The sequence below is a fragment of the Miniopterus natalensis genome, chromosome 13 (genome assembly GCF_054644295.1).
Source record: "Miniopterus natalensis isolate mMinNat1 chromosome 13, mMinNat1.hap1, whole genome shotgun sequence".
NCBI lineage: Eukaryota > Metazoa > Chordata > Mammalia > Chiroptera > Miniopteridae > Miniopterus > Miniopterus natalensis.
Window position 1 is genome coordinate 18,072,870 of NC_142093.1, and position 19,022 is coordinate 18,091,891.

Below are 19,022 nucleotides of genomic sequence, written 5' to 3' on the forward strand. Positions count from 1 at the left end.
GAAAACCAAATTTCTGTTAGCAGGAAATAAGCAGAGCACACAAACCTTGACACTCTCCAAGCGGATCTGGTACCCCACAGTCAGACCCACCCTTTCCGCTCTCTCTTTAGCGACACGTTCAGCGACAGAGATTGCAGAGATTCGACGGGGTTGGGTACAGATGATGTTAGCCACCTTCTCCGGTGGTCCGTTCAGAGAATCATCCAGTATAAACTGTGGAATTTGCGTGGTTTTCCCACATCTGTATATCAAAACAAATAAGTGCTAAAATGAGAGTTTGCAAGAAGAATCATATGCCATGAGGAAAGACAGAAACTAATTAGAATAAAAGTTGTTCAGCTTCATCTGTTTTCTAAACCTAAACTGACTTATTACCTATAACTGATAATTCCTAGAAATTTGCACTCATTAATAGGGCGATCAAAGACTAGTTTAGTATCATTTGTAAAATTGGGACTTTTGAATAGACATTACTAAGGTCTGTAAATGCCTCTAGGAATGTGAACTCTACATATGACTCCTAAAGAAATAGGATTATTATCTTAAGATTATTAAAATACTTTATATTTTTCCCATTGATGTGTACTGCCTTGGCTATAAGTGAACTGAGGTCAAAAAGATAAGAAACTGCCAGATACAAAGTTACTACTATATCAGTGAGCGTGGGCACAAATGGAATGATTAAATTGAGAACCCTTGACTCGGTAACTAAATTACTCCTGCGACTTGTCCCTGCTAAATAGGGTTCAATAACAGAGTGTGAAGCAGGAAAAAGGATGTGTTCAAGTTGTTCTGAAAAGAACAATTAAAGCTCTAAAGAAAGCAGAATACATTTAGAAGACAAAAAGTTTTCTGAAACTATCCTTTACATTTTAAATTGGGCCTTCTTAAAAGCCTTCAGCTAAACCTTCTGCCTTAAAATGATCTCAAGGCAGAGGTGATACAATGTCTATACATTCCTAGATACATTTCCGAGTTTCATTATTGTTTTTTGTAATTTGGTTCTACTGGTTACAGATGCTGCAGTATTAATTCCTGTGAAATATTATTTAATATTTGAGAGGAAAAAGCACAAATAACACCAACTACTGGCTTTTCAAAAACAGAACTGGCTATGGTGACCAGGGTACATACCATATTTATAGGTGAAAGCTGCATTACAAATAAATTGCATTCTTACCCAGTCATACCACTTATAACAAGTACTTGGTGCTTGCTCAACAATTTAAGGATGGTTTCTCTTTCTTCCCAAGCAGGGAGTGACTGTCTTTCCTGCAGAATAGACTGGAACTGTCTGGAAGCCTAATAAAAGAAAAGATAAGGTATCAGTTGTGTTACTTTGAATCAGCTCTCACAAAGTTCTGAATGTAAAAACCCACAGACCCACCCTTTCTGCTCTTTAGTCAGATTTGTTGGGGTTGCATACTGATGACTTTAGTCAGAAGGCTGCTCATAGAATCGGCGAGAATAAGCTGTGGAATCTGTGGTTTTTCTAATTAGAATAAACTGAAAGATCTTATAAGAGAAATAAACCCCTCTTGCTGAGTACTCATCCAAGTTCTTCCTAGAAAGAGTTTTTACATCAGCACTGTCCAGTAGATCTTTTTGTACTGATGGAAATGTTGTATATTTACATTGTCTGGTATAGTAACCTTTGGCAATATGTGGCTACTCAACACTTTACTGTGGCCAGTGCTACCGAGGAACTGAATCTTTTAATGAATTTAAATTTAAATAGCCACACATGACTAGAAGCTACCATATTGGACAGCACAGTTCTACACATCAGATTTTTACCAAAATCAGTAATAGTAAGAACACTCACTAAAGGGTTCTTTTTGGCCAATCATCACATCTACACAACTCAGTCTCCTATATAATGGCCAGTGCTCCATAGTACTTACTATACATTAAAACTCTGGATGTATTTTTAAATAATGTAAGAAACTTATACTAACACATCATTTTCTGCATATAATTTCATCACATAAATTTATCACCTCTAAATACATCGACCAATTGAGCATGTAATTTTTTGTTTCTACCATCTATTATTTATTGGTGTGATTTTCTATTAATTTTGACATTCTGTGGATATTGTACTAATAGGTGACAGTTTTATACTGCGTCAGAATCAGAATCACAGAACTTTAGAAATGGAAGGCCCTTACACACTGGATTAGCATCTCCAATCCAATCCACAAATGTGTTAAGCCACTCCCCTTTGTCCCACATCAAACTCTGCCTTCATAGTTCACTGGTGCGCTCTTTTAAAAGTATCTTCATGTGAATGGGATAAAAACAACAGGCTTTGGAAACAGAGAATTAGCTTGAACTTCTATGTTGCCACTTACTTGCTATGTGTGTGACCTAGGGCAAGTTATTTATTCTGGGAGCTTTTGAAACGGGTAAAGGTCCCTCTTTACCCCTTCATTTTCTACAGTGATTCTTCAAATGTGAATCACAGTACTGCATTAATTTTCCTTCCACTTATGAGCTTGTCTGTCATAGTACCAAAGCCACATGGTTCTGAGAATACTTGGTATGTACGTGCACTGGATTTTCCAGAACTCTCTAGAGCACGTGCCCGAGTTTGCTGTGGCACGCAGAAACTTTGACCACTCAGGAAAAGAGAACCAGAAGTGTACTAGGGAGGGTAGCCAAGCTCCCAATTCCTAACCCCTCATCCATACATTGGGGAGCAATGCTAGCTGTCCTCTCAGAACCCCTACCTGCTTTATTCGGAACTGCTTGCAGATTTTAGCATTTTCAGCGCGCACGGATTTCGCCTGCCAGTCGTGTCTCCTGGGAGCCTTCCTCCTGAGGTTCACGTAGCTCTCCTTCTCCACGACTACGGCCGCGGGGCCTTCATCCTCCTCGGTCTCCTCCTCGGGCTCCGGCTCTCTCTCAGCTTGAAGGGGGTAAAAGGAAACACTTTGGAGACAGAGCCATCTGATCAAAGGGGGAAAGTCACTATCCAACAAAATAACAACAACAAAATCATAAAATAGAGAAAAAGTTAAAGCTTCATTAAAGCAGATCCATTCATTTCAATACTACTACTTCCACCTCGAAAGAACTTAAAATGCACCTTTACACAAACTTTAATCAAGTGTAAGTGACCAGCGTCAACAACAAAATTAAATGAAAAACAAAGACGAGAAAATCATGGCATGCTTTCTAATCCAGTACTCTTTACATTCAAGGAATTAACGGAAAGCTTCAACTATTTGCAAATGTACCCTAAATTCCATGACACAAAACAACCTATCGAATGATGAATCAGCAGACAAAATGTGGTATGCTCAAGCAACAGATTGTTAGTCAGCAATAAAAGGAAATGAAGTACTGACACACGTTACAACACGAATGAACCTTGAAAACATTATGCTAAATGAAACAAGCCAGACACAAAAAGCCACACATTGTATGATTCCATGTCTATGAAGTGCCCCAAATAGGCAACTCCACAGAGACAGAATACAGATTTGTGGTCGTCAGGGCTTGGGAGAAAAGAAAAATAAGGAGTGACCGCTAATATAGGTATGGGGTTTCTTTGTGGGGGGAGGAAAATGTTCTGGAATCAGACAGTGGTCATGGTTGTACAACTAGAGTATACTAAAAATCATTTAATTGTATACTTTAAAAGGGTCAACTTTATGGTATGTAAATTATATCTCAATAAAGCTGTTATTTTCTAAAAAGTCCACAACCCACAATTTGTCATTTCTCAAGGAATACATTGAATCCCACGTTTGGGAGAGAGTCAAGCAACCAGTGAGCGACTCAGACAACTGTTCCTAACTCAGGGCATCACTGCTCTCCACTCACTGCCATTTACTTAGGAACTCTTGTGAAACAGTGAAAACTTATTTCTCTGAAAGAAAGATAGCAACAAGTGAGGGAGAATTCTTTGATGAACTAATGGGGATTTACTTGTGGTGTAAGAATCGCACAGCAAGCCTGGATCTGGATAAAGCCAGCAGCCTGCACACACATTTCATTTGAGGATTTAGGGATTCATGAAGACAGCCCTAACCCAATGAACTTCAGAGGTCTTGTGTACTAAGGGCAAGAGGGTGTGAGTAGTGGTATAGAAAGGGAAGTATCTCTAAAAACTTATTTGAAAGTAATCCCATATAAAGTACCAGAAACAAACAAGAAAAACCAAAATAATTAAAGGAAACAGGTTTTCTGGGAAGATGCTATAAATTTCTTCCAACCCTCAACTGCCAGAGTGAACTTAGACATCACTGTAAACTTTCAATTCAGGAAGCCCAATCACAGTGACAAAACTGGGCCTTCCAATTAAAGTCAGGCCCTAGTTGAGGGGATTCTCATTCCTTTTTGCCCATGGACTGAGGAGAATGACTTGCCCAAGGTCGCTGGAAGATCCTAGGCCAGCCCTCAGAACCTTTGATTTCTTTAGTCCATGATTCTGAATGTCCCCTCCCCTCACCCCGAAACTCCTTCCACGTGATCAATGCATTACATACCTACTGGAATTCGACTTGAAACAACAGGATTATTTGGAATCACTGATTTACGACAGACAGGATTATTTATTCTGGTCCCAGAGGATGCTGGTGGAAAGTTTACTGGAGGGACACTGTACTTGTGATGGGTATTTGTTAGTAAATTGACTATTTCTGATTCTTCCTCTAAAAGGGTAATCAAAGAATATACAACAGGTTCCGAAGTTTCTGCAAATGTCAAGGCCTTGCCATAGAGGAACTCAGAAATATGTAAACGACAAGCCAGAGGTAGATTCTCATTGGTGGAATAAAATGCCACAAGGGGAGCTTCGTGGGGGTATTTGTGGTGTTTAGAAAATCGAATTTCAAGTTCATATAAAAAAGATGCGTCTTCATTAGCAGTAAGATGAGAATCATCTACACGTCTTTCTACTCTTCCAACAATTTGATTTGGGGGTACTTCATGTTTGAATTTGCATTTTGATCCAAATTTACAACTTCCTTTGAGGTAAAATTTACAGGTTTCAAGTGAAGTCTCCTGTATATTTTTGGTACTTTCCTTTTGCCTGGATTTGCAGAATTTACTTGTCAAATACTCCAGTTCTAATCCAATGGTCCAGACTCTGTTCGGAATTCTTTCTATAAATTTTTCTCCGCAGATTGACTTGAGAGCAAATGCCTCTTCCCGCCGCGGTTCCACACACTCATCCTCACGTATATGCGCCGTTGCCTCAGAGATCTTCATCTTCTCTCCGAAAGTCTCGGAAAAACACTGGGTGAGCAGGTGTTCTAATGATGCCCCCACATCTCCACCACAAATCCTCAGGGCTGTTTGACAGCGTTCAGCATTGAAACCATACCTGCCGAGTGTGAAACATGACAAAAAGGGAGTAACATCAAATCACAGAAGTGAAATTCATTTAAATACACTTATGAGTGAAATTATCACTATATCTAGGCAGGGCTTGTATTCTGAAAAAGAGGCCTTCATAATACTAATTCCTCCTTAATCTCCATAACCTAAGAGAGAAAATTAGGCATATCAGGCATTTCTGGGTCCCATTCAACAGGGGGAGGGTGGTTGGGTATACAATATGCCTTCCCTGAATTCTCCCCAACTCCTGTAAGTGTTGAAAGCAGTCACCTGGAAAGTTTCTGCACTGCAACTGCTGAGACCGGAAGTTCTGGAGTATGAGGTTCCACTAGGTCGGAGCCGGCATAATCCACAGGATCGGCGTCAGGAACGAGGGAAGCTTCTCGTCCAGCTAACCAGTACTGCGCCTCGTCACAGTCAGGCTCATCTTCTTCCTCCTCCCCAGAAATGCTTCTTCTGGAAAAGGTAACATTTTCAAATGTTTACATTAATTTCTACTCTCTTCAAACAAAAACTTAGCAAGAGTCTAAGCACTTAATTTAAAAAGTCAAAGCATTCTGACCACTATTCAGTCACTGATTTAATCTTTGATTCACCTATTAATTTATATCTTGGCAATTAACATTTATCAGGCATTTGCTGCATGCCACGTGCTACATTAAGTGTTTTATAAGTACTGTCTCTTTAAGAATCTTCCCAATAACCCAACCAGATACTTTTGGAATCTCCATTTTCCAGGTGATCAACTAAAACTTAGGATTAAGAGCAACTAGAGATTTTAACCAAGGCAGTCTCATCCCAGGGCCTATATTCTTAACTACAGAAGAGTCAGCTATCCTCTCTTTCTTCCCATTCATAAAAACCACCTCTAATTTTTTGCTTTGCTGCATAACCACCTTTCCTAAGTCTAAGACAGATGTGAGATTTGTAGATAGGAGGGAAACTGAGCTGCTCATGACTGATCACTCATTAATGCTGGCAAGTGGAAAGAATTAACCGCTCCAACTGAAATAAAAAAGCAATATAGCCAAAAGAGTAAAAGTTGTTTTTCTTAGGCAGGTGGTCACGAGAAGTGTAATCTTAGCACTTTATCTGATCAACTCAATATTTGCTACTTTCCTAGAATAATACTTCTACTTGTTCATACAAGGTTTCATCTGGAAGACTGTCAATAAAGCAACTACTGAATCCATATTAATATTGTCCTGGGGGGAAAAAAAAAGATGAAAAGGCAATCTGTAATACTGCTCACAGATATTGCAAAATAAACTCACTCTAAAACTGTTGCTGAAAAATCATATTCTTGCATTTCTCTTAGCTCACTTTGAATTAGTTATGTAGCCACAACAGGGATCAGTACTGATACAGTATTCAAAGGCAACACAGGCTCTTCACTGTATGTGAAGATGCCAATAGATCTTCCTTAACATAATAATTTACTCAAATAAAATCATTTACTCAGATCCAGCATCCGCATCTTGTTCTTGCAGGTCTCGGAGAAGAGCTTTCACTTTCTCTTGATTCTCAGAAGTCATATGTAGAGTCTGTAAGGGCACTTTGGCTTTGGGCTTCCATTTGGGGCGTGCGTCTCCTTTTTTTACGCTACTGTTGCTAGGTCTGCAAAGGACACAAGAACAAAATTACACATTTACCTGTAATAGGAATTTTTACACTCTCCTCAGAGTCTCCAAATATATACAACATGAATTAGATTGTCAAGTATCTTACAAAAGATGACAACGAATGGGAAGAGATTCTGTTTTCTACAATCCTTACTAGACTTTACGTTGGAACTGCTAGAAAAAACACGGATCAGATTCTTAATCATTAAAACTGGCTTCACTAACTCAAGAACCCTCTGGAAAAAGCAATGCTATCATGACTCCCTCTGCACAAGAGAACTTTCAAAAGAAGTGTGCTACACAAAAAAAGTGCTTATTACATTCTGTTAGGTAGCCAATCTGAAAACAATCAAGAGTTCCATTTTAGCCCTGGCAGGTGTGGCTCAGTTGGTTGGGCATCATCCCATGCACTGAACGGTTGCTGGTTCAATTCCTGGTCAGGGCACATGCCCAGGTTTCGGCTTGATCCCCAGTAGGGGGTGTGTAGGAGGCAGTAGATTGATCTTATGCTCTCAAATCAGTGTTTTTCTCTCTCTCCCACCCCTCTCTCTAAATATCAATAAAAAAGAGTTCCATTTTAGTTGTTAATACTCATGAGTTAATACCTGGCCTACTTTTGAAATATTTACCTAAATTATCATTATTTCCTGATTATAAAAAAATATATGTTCGCTGTAGAAAAGTAAAGAACAAAGAAAACAAAGGTCACCTTAATTCACATAATCTTTTTCATATACATTTAAAAAAGTGTACAGCATATATAATCTTTTATAATTTGCTTTATTTCCCTATTAAAATAAAGCTGGCATTTCCCTAAAATTAAATATTCTCCTACAACATAATTTTAAATGGTTACTTATAGATATAGATGTACTAGAATTTATTTCACCAACCTTTCATTGTTGGAATTTAGACTTTGAAAGGATTCTTTTTACTATTTAAATCATAAGTTTTAAGGTTTAACTTTATTCACTAAATTTCTTTTCTTTTTTGGGGGTGGGCACGTTTCATTATAAATTTTCACAAATCTAGGGAAATGGAAGAAACGTTTTCTGTATTTAAATGCAACACATTACTGAGACTTTGAAAAGAACCACTGGGAAAGCAAAGGAGAAAGTAGAGTTGATTATGGTTTTTAACTACTTCGTTGCAACCTCTAAAAAGAAATGCTACCCCAAATCCATAATTTCCACTAACACTTTGTTTTGAAAAATTTTAAATCTACAAAAATAAACACTTTTTACTTAGATTCACCAGTTCTTAACATTTCCCATACAGATACGCACACATCTCCAGTTGGAGAGTACTTCCTAGCTGGTCTTCCTGGTTCCAACCCACGCCCCTGCAGTCTGTTCTCCACACAGCGCACTGAGTCAGGGCTACTGAGCGTGGCTGCACAGACTGGCACTGTGCAAAGGCTCCTGGCAGGCATGGGAGAAAGGCGAGGGGGGAGGGGACAGCAAGAGCTAAAATCCAGCCCATGCCCTGCTGGCCGAGACATGCACCCTCAGGCTATACCTCCCCAAAGGAAGGGGTACAATTTTCTAACTCACATGAAGGCATATATTAAATAGGAGCAGCTCTGGCCAGTGACTGATGTCACACACCCTTGCCTTAAACGCTGCAATGACTTCCCATTTTAATCAAAGCAAAAGCTTTAGGTTATAGGTCCTTTTAACGGCCTATGAAGTCCTACAAAGTGTAGCCTTTCAGATCTAACTGCCTGTCACTCTCCTTTTTACCCATCTACTCTAGCCACTGGCCTCCCTGCCATTTCCGAAACCTTCCAAGCACACTCCTGGCTCAGGGACTTTTTACTGTCATTCCCTCTGCTTTGAATGTTCTTCCCTCAGTCAGCTTCCTTCATTTCCTTCTGTCCCTGCTCAAATGTCACATTATTAGAGAAGCTTTTTCTGATCACTGTATGTAAAATAGCAACTACTGAAAATACCAGCAATCTATTTTGATTTTCTATTGCCTCTACCCTCCTTTATTTTTCTCCATAGCACTTACCACCTGACATAGTACATATTTATTGATGGTCTTTATACCTCAAACATCCCTCTATGAAGGCAAGGACAATTATTTTATTTATTGCTGTAATTCTAGTCCCTAAAACAGTACCTGGTGTACAGTAGGCACTCAGTCAATATTTACTGCATGAGTAAATGTCTTAGATGGCAAGAACCTATAATGTCTGTTTTCAAAAAGAATGGAGCTGGCCCTGGCCAGTTTGGCTCAGGGGTTAGAGTCGGCCCATGGACTGAAGGGTCCCGGGTTCGAGTCCAGACAAGGGCATGTACCTTGGTTGCAGGCTCAATCCCCAGCCCTGGTCGGGGCACGTGCAGGAGGCAACCAATCGCTGTGTCTCTGTCACATCGATGTTTCTCTCTCTCTCCCTCCCTCTCCCTTCCACTCTCTGAAGAGCAATGGAAAAGGTATCCTCAGATGAGGATTAAAAAGAAAAAGAATGGAACTGCACTGAACTCAGGAACTGGGTTCTTATGTGAGCAGCTAAGGTGAAAATACAGTTTAAAATTAAGGACTCTGCAAGAGTCCTTGAGATGGTGTCAACTTTAAGACTGCTAGAGTATTTCTCAATGTGTCCAAAATGACCATTTTTCTTCTAGAATGAAAAAAAAAAGTAGGTTCTCTCGTTGAATACCAAGTATTTGTTTATGCTAGGCACTATGTGTGAAAAACATATATTTAAGACCTAAAATCACATACTCAGTGCATCAGAGGCTTAAACTCCAAAGAAACTTGCAAACTGAGAATGACTGAGGGAATAGCAGATTCTCTCTCTGTATGGGGCCCAGATTCGTTCAGTGGTAAGTTTAAATTACTTAAATGCTGTCTCTTTTTCTTTTTTTCCTGAATGCATATAGCCGAATTCATTTAAGTTAAAAGCATGTATGATACAATTAAACTCAAGCACTCATCTACATGCCTTTCAAATAATATTTAGTTGAGTTATTCTCACAAAAGAGTGTGTGTATGTGTGTATATGTGTGTGTACAGCTTAAGAAATCTCTCCATCTCTAAAAATTCCCATAGGAGGCTCAGTGCAGTTTTAGAGACACGCAGTAGTAAATCTTTATTTTCATAAAGTATCCACTATAGTTATCAGAATTTAATCATTATTTAAAAGCTGACTATGAGAGAAGCCTGGATATGATGTCTGTCACCGGTCATCATGTGAAGCACTGGTGAAGACTTGGTCAATCTGGTTGGAAAACAGATCATTCATCAATTAGGACAGAGTCTAATCAGGTCACATGCTGGGACCTTCAAACTATAAAGCCTAAGGAATGCTTGAAATAATTTTCATCACTTTCACCATCTCCAATAGTCACTTTCCTAGTAACACTGGTTACAATATTACACTCAATTCACAGTGTCTCGTGGAAGTTAGAGTTAACATCACATCTTGAACTTCCAAAAGGAAAAAGCTGTTATTTGCCATCATGCCTTTAGAATATATTATAAAGAGGGGGACTGCAAAGTTTTAAAATAAGAGGAACAGTGAACTTGAGCAGAATTACTTGGCATTCTTCCCCCGTTCTCTTAGCATCTGTTGTCCCATAGATTCGGAATTGATCCAGTTCCCATATTTGAACATTCAAAGAGCATAATACCTGGCTGAGGGCCTTGACTCACTGAAGATACAAAAGTCATCGTCATCATCCCAAGTTCTACTTGAGGCCTTTCTGTTGCCACCGCTGCCACCACCACCGCTGCCGCCCCCGTGAGATTTACTAGTGTGACTCTTGCCTCCTCTGCCTCCTCTAGAAGACCCTTTTCCACTTCCTTTGCCTGGCTTGCCTTTTCTTCTTACTGAAGAACTCATTGTCACCTGCAAGAGAAAAAAGTAATACAGACATCATAAAATCAGACAAGTATAATAACTCTTTGTTTTTAAAGTTATGGATATAGCCTATTTTAATGAAATAAAGGAAATGCACATTTTAAAGGGCCAGTTTACAGAAAGCATGGATAAGTTGCTTCACGAAAGATTTACAAGCATCAGCCCTGGCTGATGTGGCTCAGTTGGTTGGGCATTGTCCCATGCACTGAAAGGTTGCTAGTTCAATTCCTGGTCAGGGCACATGCCCAGGTTTCAGGCTTGATCCCCAGTGGGAGGTGTGTGGGAGGCAGCTGATCAATACTGTGCTCTCATATAACCGTTTCTCTCTCTCTTTCTCCCTTCCTCTCTCTCTAAAACTCAATAAAAAAATCTTTAAAAAAATAAAAAGCTTTTACACAGCAAAGAAAATCAACAAAATGAAAAGGCAACCTATTGAATGGGAGAAAATATTTGCAAATAATATATCTGATAAGGAGTTAATATCCAAAATACATAAAGAACTCATACAGATCAATACAAAAAAACCAAGCATCTAATTTTAAAAATGGGCAGATTATGCTAAGCGAAATACGACAGTCAGAGAAAGACAAGTATCACATGATTTTACTCATTTGTGGAATCTAATGAACAAAATAAACTGATGAACAAAATAGATCCAGAGACATAGAAGCATGGAACAGACTGATGAGTCTCAGAGGGAAGGCAGGGTTGGGTTGTGGGTAGATGGGGTGAGATTAACCTAAAAACTTATGTGCATATATGCATAACCCATGGACACAGACAATAGTGTGGTGAAGGCCTGGAGGAAGAGGTGCAGGGGATCAATGGTGGGGAAGGGGACATTTGTAATACTTTCAACAATAAAGATAAATTTTAAAAAACAATAAATTAAAAAAAAAAGGTAGATACGGCCACTCAGAAATATTTGAATAGATACCTGACCAAACTGAGAAAATGAGTCATGAAATATTTGTGAAAGGAGCATTCTAAGCAGAAGCAACAATAGGTGCAAAGGTGTCAAGTCTTTAATGCACTGGATGGATGAACAGTATGAAGTCTGATGGGTCTGTGAGGAAAGGGGATGAGATCAGAGAGAGGACCATGTAGGCTCTAGAAAGGACGTGAATTTTATTCTCAATACTGAAAGTCCTCACTTAACATTGTCAAATAGGTTCTGCACCTTTAAGTGAAATGATGTGTAATGAAACCAATTTTACTGTAGGCTAACTGATATAAATACGAGGTAAATTCCTGCAGCATCTCATTCATCAAGGTTATAACAAAACAAAGTTGAACTAAAACAACATTACTCAATCACCTTCCGCATATGAAGTCACTAGAGAGCTGAGGGAAACGCTTGATAGGACTGACTTATGTTTTAAAACAATTACTCTAGTGCTATATGAAGAATAAAAAGACAGGGGGGGGGGGTAGGGGGGAGTGAGGAGAAACCAGGAGGCCAGTTAGGAAGTTGCTGCAGTTATTCAGTGGGCAAATGAAGGGAAGTGGGAGCAAAAGAGCCCCACAAGTCCAGAGTCCCAAGAGAGTCAAGAGTGGAACTCCTTTGTTTGCTATGTATCCCAAATCTCCCAGCCCTTGCATTGGCCATGCCCATTCTGGCCAGCCGTCCCGGCCCCCAGGTGTGACTGACAGCAAGCACCTTCCCCTCCCCCCGCCCCCCACTTAACTGGGCGCGCGTCTATCTTCCCTTTGCTGGACCCCTGGGGAGTGTAAAGTCGTAGCTTCCAAGAGAAGCTGCCCAAATGACATGCCTATAATATCTGGCCTTCCCTTTGCTCCTTTCTTATCAGTAACTAGCTAATTACAATGGTACCGAGGGCACATACAAGGATCAACTAATGAATGCATAAATAAGTGGAACAACAAATGGATGTTTCCCTCTCTCTTCCTCTCTCTCTACAACCAATGGACAGGCCACAGCAAGCTTCCCTAAGAGCGATCAAGACCTTGCCTCATGCCAACACAGGGACCTAAGTTCGGCTTAAAGAGTATCCTTTGTTTCGCACCAAGTTTGTTCCCAGGAACAGAATCTCTAAGCTGGGCGCTCAGCACTGACACACACCACTCCCCTTCCAGGCAGACCTCTGACCGACGGCACAGATGCAACGCCACGCAGATACCCAGACCTGGTGCCTCCCCTCGAGCAGAGCAAGCAGTGTCCCCAGTCTCCCCCAAAGAGCCGCTCGGCTCGAGATGGAGAAGACAGGAAATGAAACCTGAGCCCCCCAGTCCAACCCTTTCCCCGCTCCGAGCCCGAATTCAGCGCCCCGCCTCCAGCCTGAGGCTGGACAAGCTCAGCCGCCGACCGCGCCCGACCGGTCCCCGCGTGGCTCCCAGGCCCCAGCCAACCCGCGGGACCTCACCAGACCCCGACCACCTCGGGAGGGAGGCGGCAGAAGGATCCGCGCGCACTGACAGCCAGGACGCCGCGCAGGCCCCGCACCCGGACACACGCCCCTCGCCTGCGGGCGGGGGCCGTACCCCGCGGGCCGCGCCGCTTCCGGGGCTGCTGGGAGGGGCGAGCGCCGGGCGGCCGGGAGTCCCGCGGGGATTCGCCGCCCTCTCGGACCTCACCCGGAGCTGCTCGGCCGCGGCCCCGCTGCAGCTGCGCAGCCCTGGCGCCTCCTGATTGGCTCAGTCTTGGCCCCTCGCGTTTTCGCTTCCGGGTGAGAGGTGCCTGGTCGCCCCGGCAACCGAGTCGCGCTCTGCGCCGAGCCAACGCCAGGTTCCCTGTTCGCTGCCGATCTGGCGGCTCCGCGGGAATCGCAGAGCGCAAAAAACCTCTCCGGCGACTCTCTGGCAGGTGAGCGGCCTGCTCCCGAGCCCGGGCGGGGAAGGGCGCCTTTAAACCGAGCTCGCAGGGGCAGAGCGCGGCCCGGCGGCGCCGGGCGGGTGTGACACTTTCCCTGAGCGCCCACCTAGGGCCGGGCCGGGCCGGGCCGGGCCGGGCGCGGAGAATCGGGAGACCGGGGTTCCCGCTCGGATCCGCAGTAGGTTTGCAGTTGCGACAGCTCAGACAGGTGCCGAACGCCCCGGGTTTGTTTCCTCTGTGCTGCCAGACGGCCTTCATATCTTAGGTTCTTCTCGTCCTAACATTCCAAAGCTTCGAATGTGGAACCGTTTAAGAGCAATTGAACACAGTTCGGTTGCTCGTATGATCAAGTTAAATGCTCTGTATTTAACGATTGCTCTCCAAGTGCCATTCATTCACCTGACATTCAGTTCCCACCAGTAAGTGCTAATTACTGAGCTGGACACTAGGGTAAGAAATTTCACTAATTCGCGACCCCTCACTTAAACGAGCTGGGTATCGTGATGGGGGGTTCTGGCACAAAAGCGTTTTTGCTTTTAATAGGGCCCTGCTGTACGACCGTAGGGCTAGGCCCCGAGTGTTGTAGGGGCTCCTCGAGTCTGGGGGTGAGGGGAAATAAGAAAGGCTTTGCTCAGGTGATACCTGTTCTTCTCTGTGCCTTTCTCGGAAAATTTTTAAACCTTTTATTCCAGTTCACTAATTTACTTTTCAATTGTATCTTTGCTATTAAGCCCTTCTAAAGAGTTCTGTTTCATCATTTATTTCCTAGACTGAATGTTTTTAAAATACTGAATTGTATACTTTTAAAGGGTATGTTTTGTGGTATGTGAATTATATATTAATAAAGATGTTGTAACAAATAAATAATAGATCATCTAGACAAAATTCCTTATTTACCCAGGACCCTACACTAGATAATGGAATGTCAGTAATCAGAACATACTTGTAATCATATGAAGTAAATCTATTTGGTTAGCTTTTAAAGTGCATTTGTTATAGGTCTTATGACATAAAAATATTTACGTTTATGTGACTTTTCCTAAATCTTTTAAAACAGCTGAAGAAGTGTATAAGATAAACTTTATATTTCCAAATGGAGACAAGTATGGTAAGCATACATTTCAACTACTTTTTCTACACAGACCAAAATGAAATAGCTTAAAAGTGAAAAAGTGAAACTCACATTTTATAAAACTACTATTGGGATATTAACTCCATTAAATAACATAGATGAACAGATTTTAAATCTAAATTCTAATGTTAAGTCTAATGTTAAGTCTACCTATCGGATCTGTTAGTCTTCCTGGTCCTTGGGTCTCAATGATTACAAGACCTTCTAAGCTCCTCATCTCTGGCCTCAGTGGTTTCGGTGCTAGGGAGCCAAAGAGACCCATATGTGTAGTTGTGATTAGGCCTAAATATAAATATTACCTAGTCAAACAGGGTTTCCATTTTTAATCTTTAGCATTTCTCGTTTAGATGGTGATTGTACAAGAACACCTTTTGGAATCGTTGAGAGGAATGGAATAGGTATTCATACCACTCCTAATGGGATTGTCTACAAAGGAAGCTGGAAAGATGACAAGGTATTATTGTTGGTTTGAATACTGACAGTGGATAAGTAAACCTATTAGTTAAACGATTCCAGGCATTTCTCCACTAATCAAAAACACATATGAATAGACTATACAACAAAAAAACAAATTATTATTTATATTTAATATATATGAACATATGAGTAATATTAAACTTATGCAGAGCGCTAGTCATCATCATCTTTCTCATCTCCTATATGCTGAGTAAAGCTAAACTCTCTACATAATTTTCTTATTTAATCCTCAAAGCAACCTCATGAGGTAGGTACCATTAATACTCCTGTTTTACAAATGAGGTAAATCTGACTCAGGGCACACCTAATAAATGAAAAAATAATGTATACCCAGGTCTGCTTGAATACAATTTTTGTTCTTAACAAGTTTCGTACTGTTTCTTGGGTAACTAAACTGGTTGCCCTTTAAGATTTTTGATAATTCAAGGTATCTCAAGGATGCCTATTATCATCATGGTGTTCAAACCATGATGTTCAAGTGCCCCAGATGTTCAAATGCCCCAGATCAGGAACATTTGACTTGGTGGTGGGATGGGGTGGGGGTGGGGGCTTCACAGAGAGATACATATGAAGGAAAATTATATAAATGTCTTATTTTTTTATGGAAATAAAGGGTAATATGATAGATTAAATAATAACTAAGTGGATAATAGACATGCTTACATTTTCAAAGTGTTCTAGGAAAACTAAAGGTTTAGTTACTGAGTTCTTTCCTTTGTTACAAACAGATGAATGGTTATGGAAGACTTGAACATTTTTCAGGAGCAGTATATGAAGGACACTTTAAGGACAATATGTTTCATGGACTGGGGACTTATACATTCCCAACTGGGGCAAAGTACACTGGACATTTCAATGAAAACAGGTAAGCTTAAAATAAAAAGTCAATGTAGTTCTAAAAGATTCGTTCAGGCATGCTTGCTTAAATATTATATTTAGTTAATGCTAAATATTCTTTTGTAATATATTTTGTTAAGATATATTTATAATATACTTAGTGAGAAATATCGGGTTATTTTTTGGGGGGGAGAAAAAATTTTATGTAACGCTAAGATCATCATGAGCCTTCAAAAGAAAATATCATTCATGTTGATAATCTATTAGACTTTTCATTTATTTCCTAAACTACTCTATTCCTATAGAACTCTTTATAGGCAGCTTGAAAATGGAAAGCAGCCTAGCTGGTTTGGCTCAGTGGGTAGAGCATCGGACCTCAAACTGAAGGATCCCAGGTTCAATTCCCCCAAGGGCATGTTCCTCCATTGCCCAGGTTGGGGCACGTGAGGCAGCCAATCAGTGGTATCTCACACATCTGATGTTTTCCTCTCTCCCTTCCACTCTCTCAAAAGCAAAGGAGAAAATATGCTTGGGTAAGGATTAAAAAAAGAAAAAAAAAGGAAATGGAAAGTTTATTGCAATTATTGAGAAAATTTAAGCCAAAAGTTATTTTCACTTGAAATACTGTGATAAACTTTTTAAAACCAAATTTAATGCTTTTGGGGATAAGGTAATTGTTTATTTCATTTTGACCTGATGTGTGTACATTTTTAATAGGCTAATTTTTAAAATGTAAGCAAAATTAGTTAATTTTCAAGTTGTAGCAAGGTACCCACTTTACAAGCTTAATCTTTACACTGAATACCATGCTATGTCATCCAGAGGTTCATGTTCATTTATAAATACTCCTTTATTATTTCCATAATTGAAAATGCAGCCTGTTAGGAAGTGGTAGATGTGAATACATTTTGAGGAGGGCAGAAGAGTGTCCACCTATATTGACTCTACATCCGTGATGATAACCCATAAGCTTTTTCCAGTGATGTTAATAAAGGGAGAAAAATCTAACCATGGAATAAAGGTCTGTTTGTTTAAGTGAAGCACATTTTTATCACTCCAAAGGTTCCAAGGAAACACCAGCACAGAACACAGCACTCCAAACATAGCTAATGGTCAATAAGTGTTTGTTGAATAAATAAATGACCTAATATAAACTTTTCAGTTTTTAATTGATTGGGTTTTGTATAAACTTAGCACATGTGATCCTAAAATCTTGGACACCAAAATTTCTATAATGACAGTGTTCATTTGAAATAGTAATATTTGTGGTTTTTATAGGATATGAAAACAGGATGCTGGGTTTGAAATCAAAGTCTGGAAATGGAAAGCTATAATTCTCCAGATGTAGTATAACATATGTCACAGACTAGACAGTCTTATATCTGGACTGTAAATTCTTGGTCTTGGTTAATGAACAAACTTATTTTTTACTATTGCAGGGTGGAAGGTGAAGGACAATATACTGATATCCAAGGACTAGAATGGTGTGGTAACTTTCATTTCACAGCTGCTCCAGGCCTGAGACTAAAGCTCCACATGTAGATTTTCTGCATTAAAGTTTTAATGTGGTAACTGAAGCTTTTAGTTGTAAGGAAAACAAATCTTTCATCTGAAATTACTTCATACACTACTTCTATATTATAATATTGCCAATAAAACCATCATTCACCTATGCCTTTTTGAACTTTATTTCCATCATTTTATAATTAGATTAAAATAAATTATGTGATTCAATTGAGAGTTTGCTCATTTTAAAAAACACGGCAAAACTATCCAAATTTTGGCAAAGTCAGTTTCCAATCCTGTGTCTGAATTTTGTCATCTTTAAAAAGTATATCTAGCCTGGCCGGGCGTGGCTCAGCAGCTGAGCATCAACCCAGGATCCAGGAGATTGTGGTTCGATTCCCAGTAGGGGCACGTGCCCGGGTTGCAGGCTCGATCCCCAGTTGCAGGTGTGCTGGGGGCGGCGAATCAGTGACTCTCTCATCATTGATGTTTCTACCTCTCTCTCTCCCTCTCCTTTCCTCTCTCTGAAATCATAAAGATATATTTAAAAAAGTATATCTATGTGTTAAAGGAAACTATCAAGAAAATGAAAAGACAATCCACAGAATGGGAGAAAATATTTGGAAATTACATATCTGATAATTGGTTTCCACAATATATGAAGAACTCACACATAAATATATATAAATAGACAACACAATTAAAAAATGGGCAAGGAATTTGAATAGACATTTCTTCAAAGAAAAAAAATATGTCTAGTAACCAAATGAGAAGTTGCTCAACATCATTACTTTTTAGAGAAGTGTGAATTAAACTCACAATAAGGTACTACAATCACTAGGATGGCAATATTTAAAAAGACATAATAATAATAATAATAATTGGCAAGGACATGGAGAAATTGGAAACCTCAGACATTGCTGGTGGGAATTTAAAACAGTACAGCTGCTGTGGAAAACAGTTTCTCAAAAGTTACATGTAGTTACCGTATGTCCCCGCAGTTCCTAAGTATGTACCCAAGAGAAATTACTTGTACAGGAATGTCCATAGCAGCATTATTCATAGCAGCTCAAGACTGGAAACAACCCAAATGTCCATCAACTGATAAATGGGTAAACAAAGATGGTATATCCATACAATGGAATATTTTTAGGCCATAGGAAGGAATGAAGCACTGATTCATGCTACAACATGAATGAACCTTGAAAATACTGCACTGAAAGAATTCAGTCATAAAAGGGCACACATTGTATGGCCATTATGTGAAATGTCCAGTAGATTCGTGGCTAGCAGGGAGAGAGGAACTGGGAAGCATGGGGTTTCTTTTTTGGGTGATGAAAAATGTTCTAGAATCAGTGGTGATAGTTGCACAACCTTGTGAATACTAAAAACCACTGA

General features: G+C 40.2%; 2 protein-coding genes and 1 long non-coding RNA gene across 3 annotated transcripts in view; 2 read left to right on the forward strand and 1 right to left on the reverse strand.

Moving 5' to 3' along the window:
- DHX57 (DExH-box helicase 57) overlaps positions 1-13,310 on the reverse strand; it is a 42,754-nt gene extending 29,444 nt beyond the window's left edge. The window contains exons 1-8 of the mRNA XM_016218940.2: positions 13,224-13,310; positions 10,610-10,827; positions 6,808-6,966; positions 5,620-5,805; positions 4,497-5,335; positions 2,733-2,911; positions 1,181-1,302; positions 46-241 (exon numbers count right to left, since the gene is read on the reverse strand). Of these exons, the coding sequence (XP_016074426.2) occupies positions 46-241; positions 1,181-1,302; positions 2,733-2,911; positions 4,497-5,335; positions 5,620-5,805; positions 6,808-6,966; positions 10,610-10,821 (1,893 nt within the window). The 5' untranslated portion in view covers positions 10,822-10,827; positions 13,224-13,310. The remainder of the gene's footprint in view (positions 1-45; positions 242-1,180; positions 1,303-2,732; positions 2,912-4,496; positions 5,336-5,619; positions 5,806-6,807; positions 6,967-10,609; positions 10,828-13,223) is intronic.
- A 511-nt stretch (positions 13,311-13,821) lies between these two features.
- Positions 13,822-15,179, forward strand: LOC148091617 (uncharacterized). The gene is made up of 3 exons (XR_015715549.1): positions 13,822-14,122; positions 14,730-14,780; positions 15,152-15,179. It is a non-coding gene; the product is annotated as an uncharacterized LOC148091617 (long non-coding RNA).
- On the forward strand, positions 15,175-17,791 carry MORN2 (MORN repeat containing 2). The gene is made up of 3 exons (XM_016218944.2): positions 15,175-15,258; positions 16,010-16,146; positions 17,558-17,791. Exons 2-3 carry the CDS (start codon positions 16,010-16,012, stop codon positions 17,658-17,660), a joined length of 240 nt encoding a protein of 79 aa, XP_016074430.1. The 5' UTR covers positions 15,175-15,258; the 3' UTR covers positions 17,661-17,791.
- The last annotated feature ends 1,231 nt before the right edge of the window (positions 17,792-19,022 follow it).

Excerpts from the sequence above, each read along its gene's own strand:
- MORN2 (XM_016218944.2), top strand. The coding sequence starts at position 16,010 with ATGAATGGTTATGGAAGACTTGAACATTTTTCAGGAGCAGTATATGAA. Across the intron at positions 16,147-17,557 it reads GGACATTTCAATGAAAACAG|GGTGGAAGGTGAAGGACAAT; the intron begins GTAAGCTTAAAA and ends TTACTATTGCAG.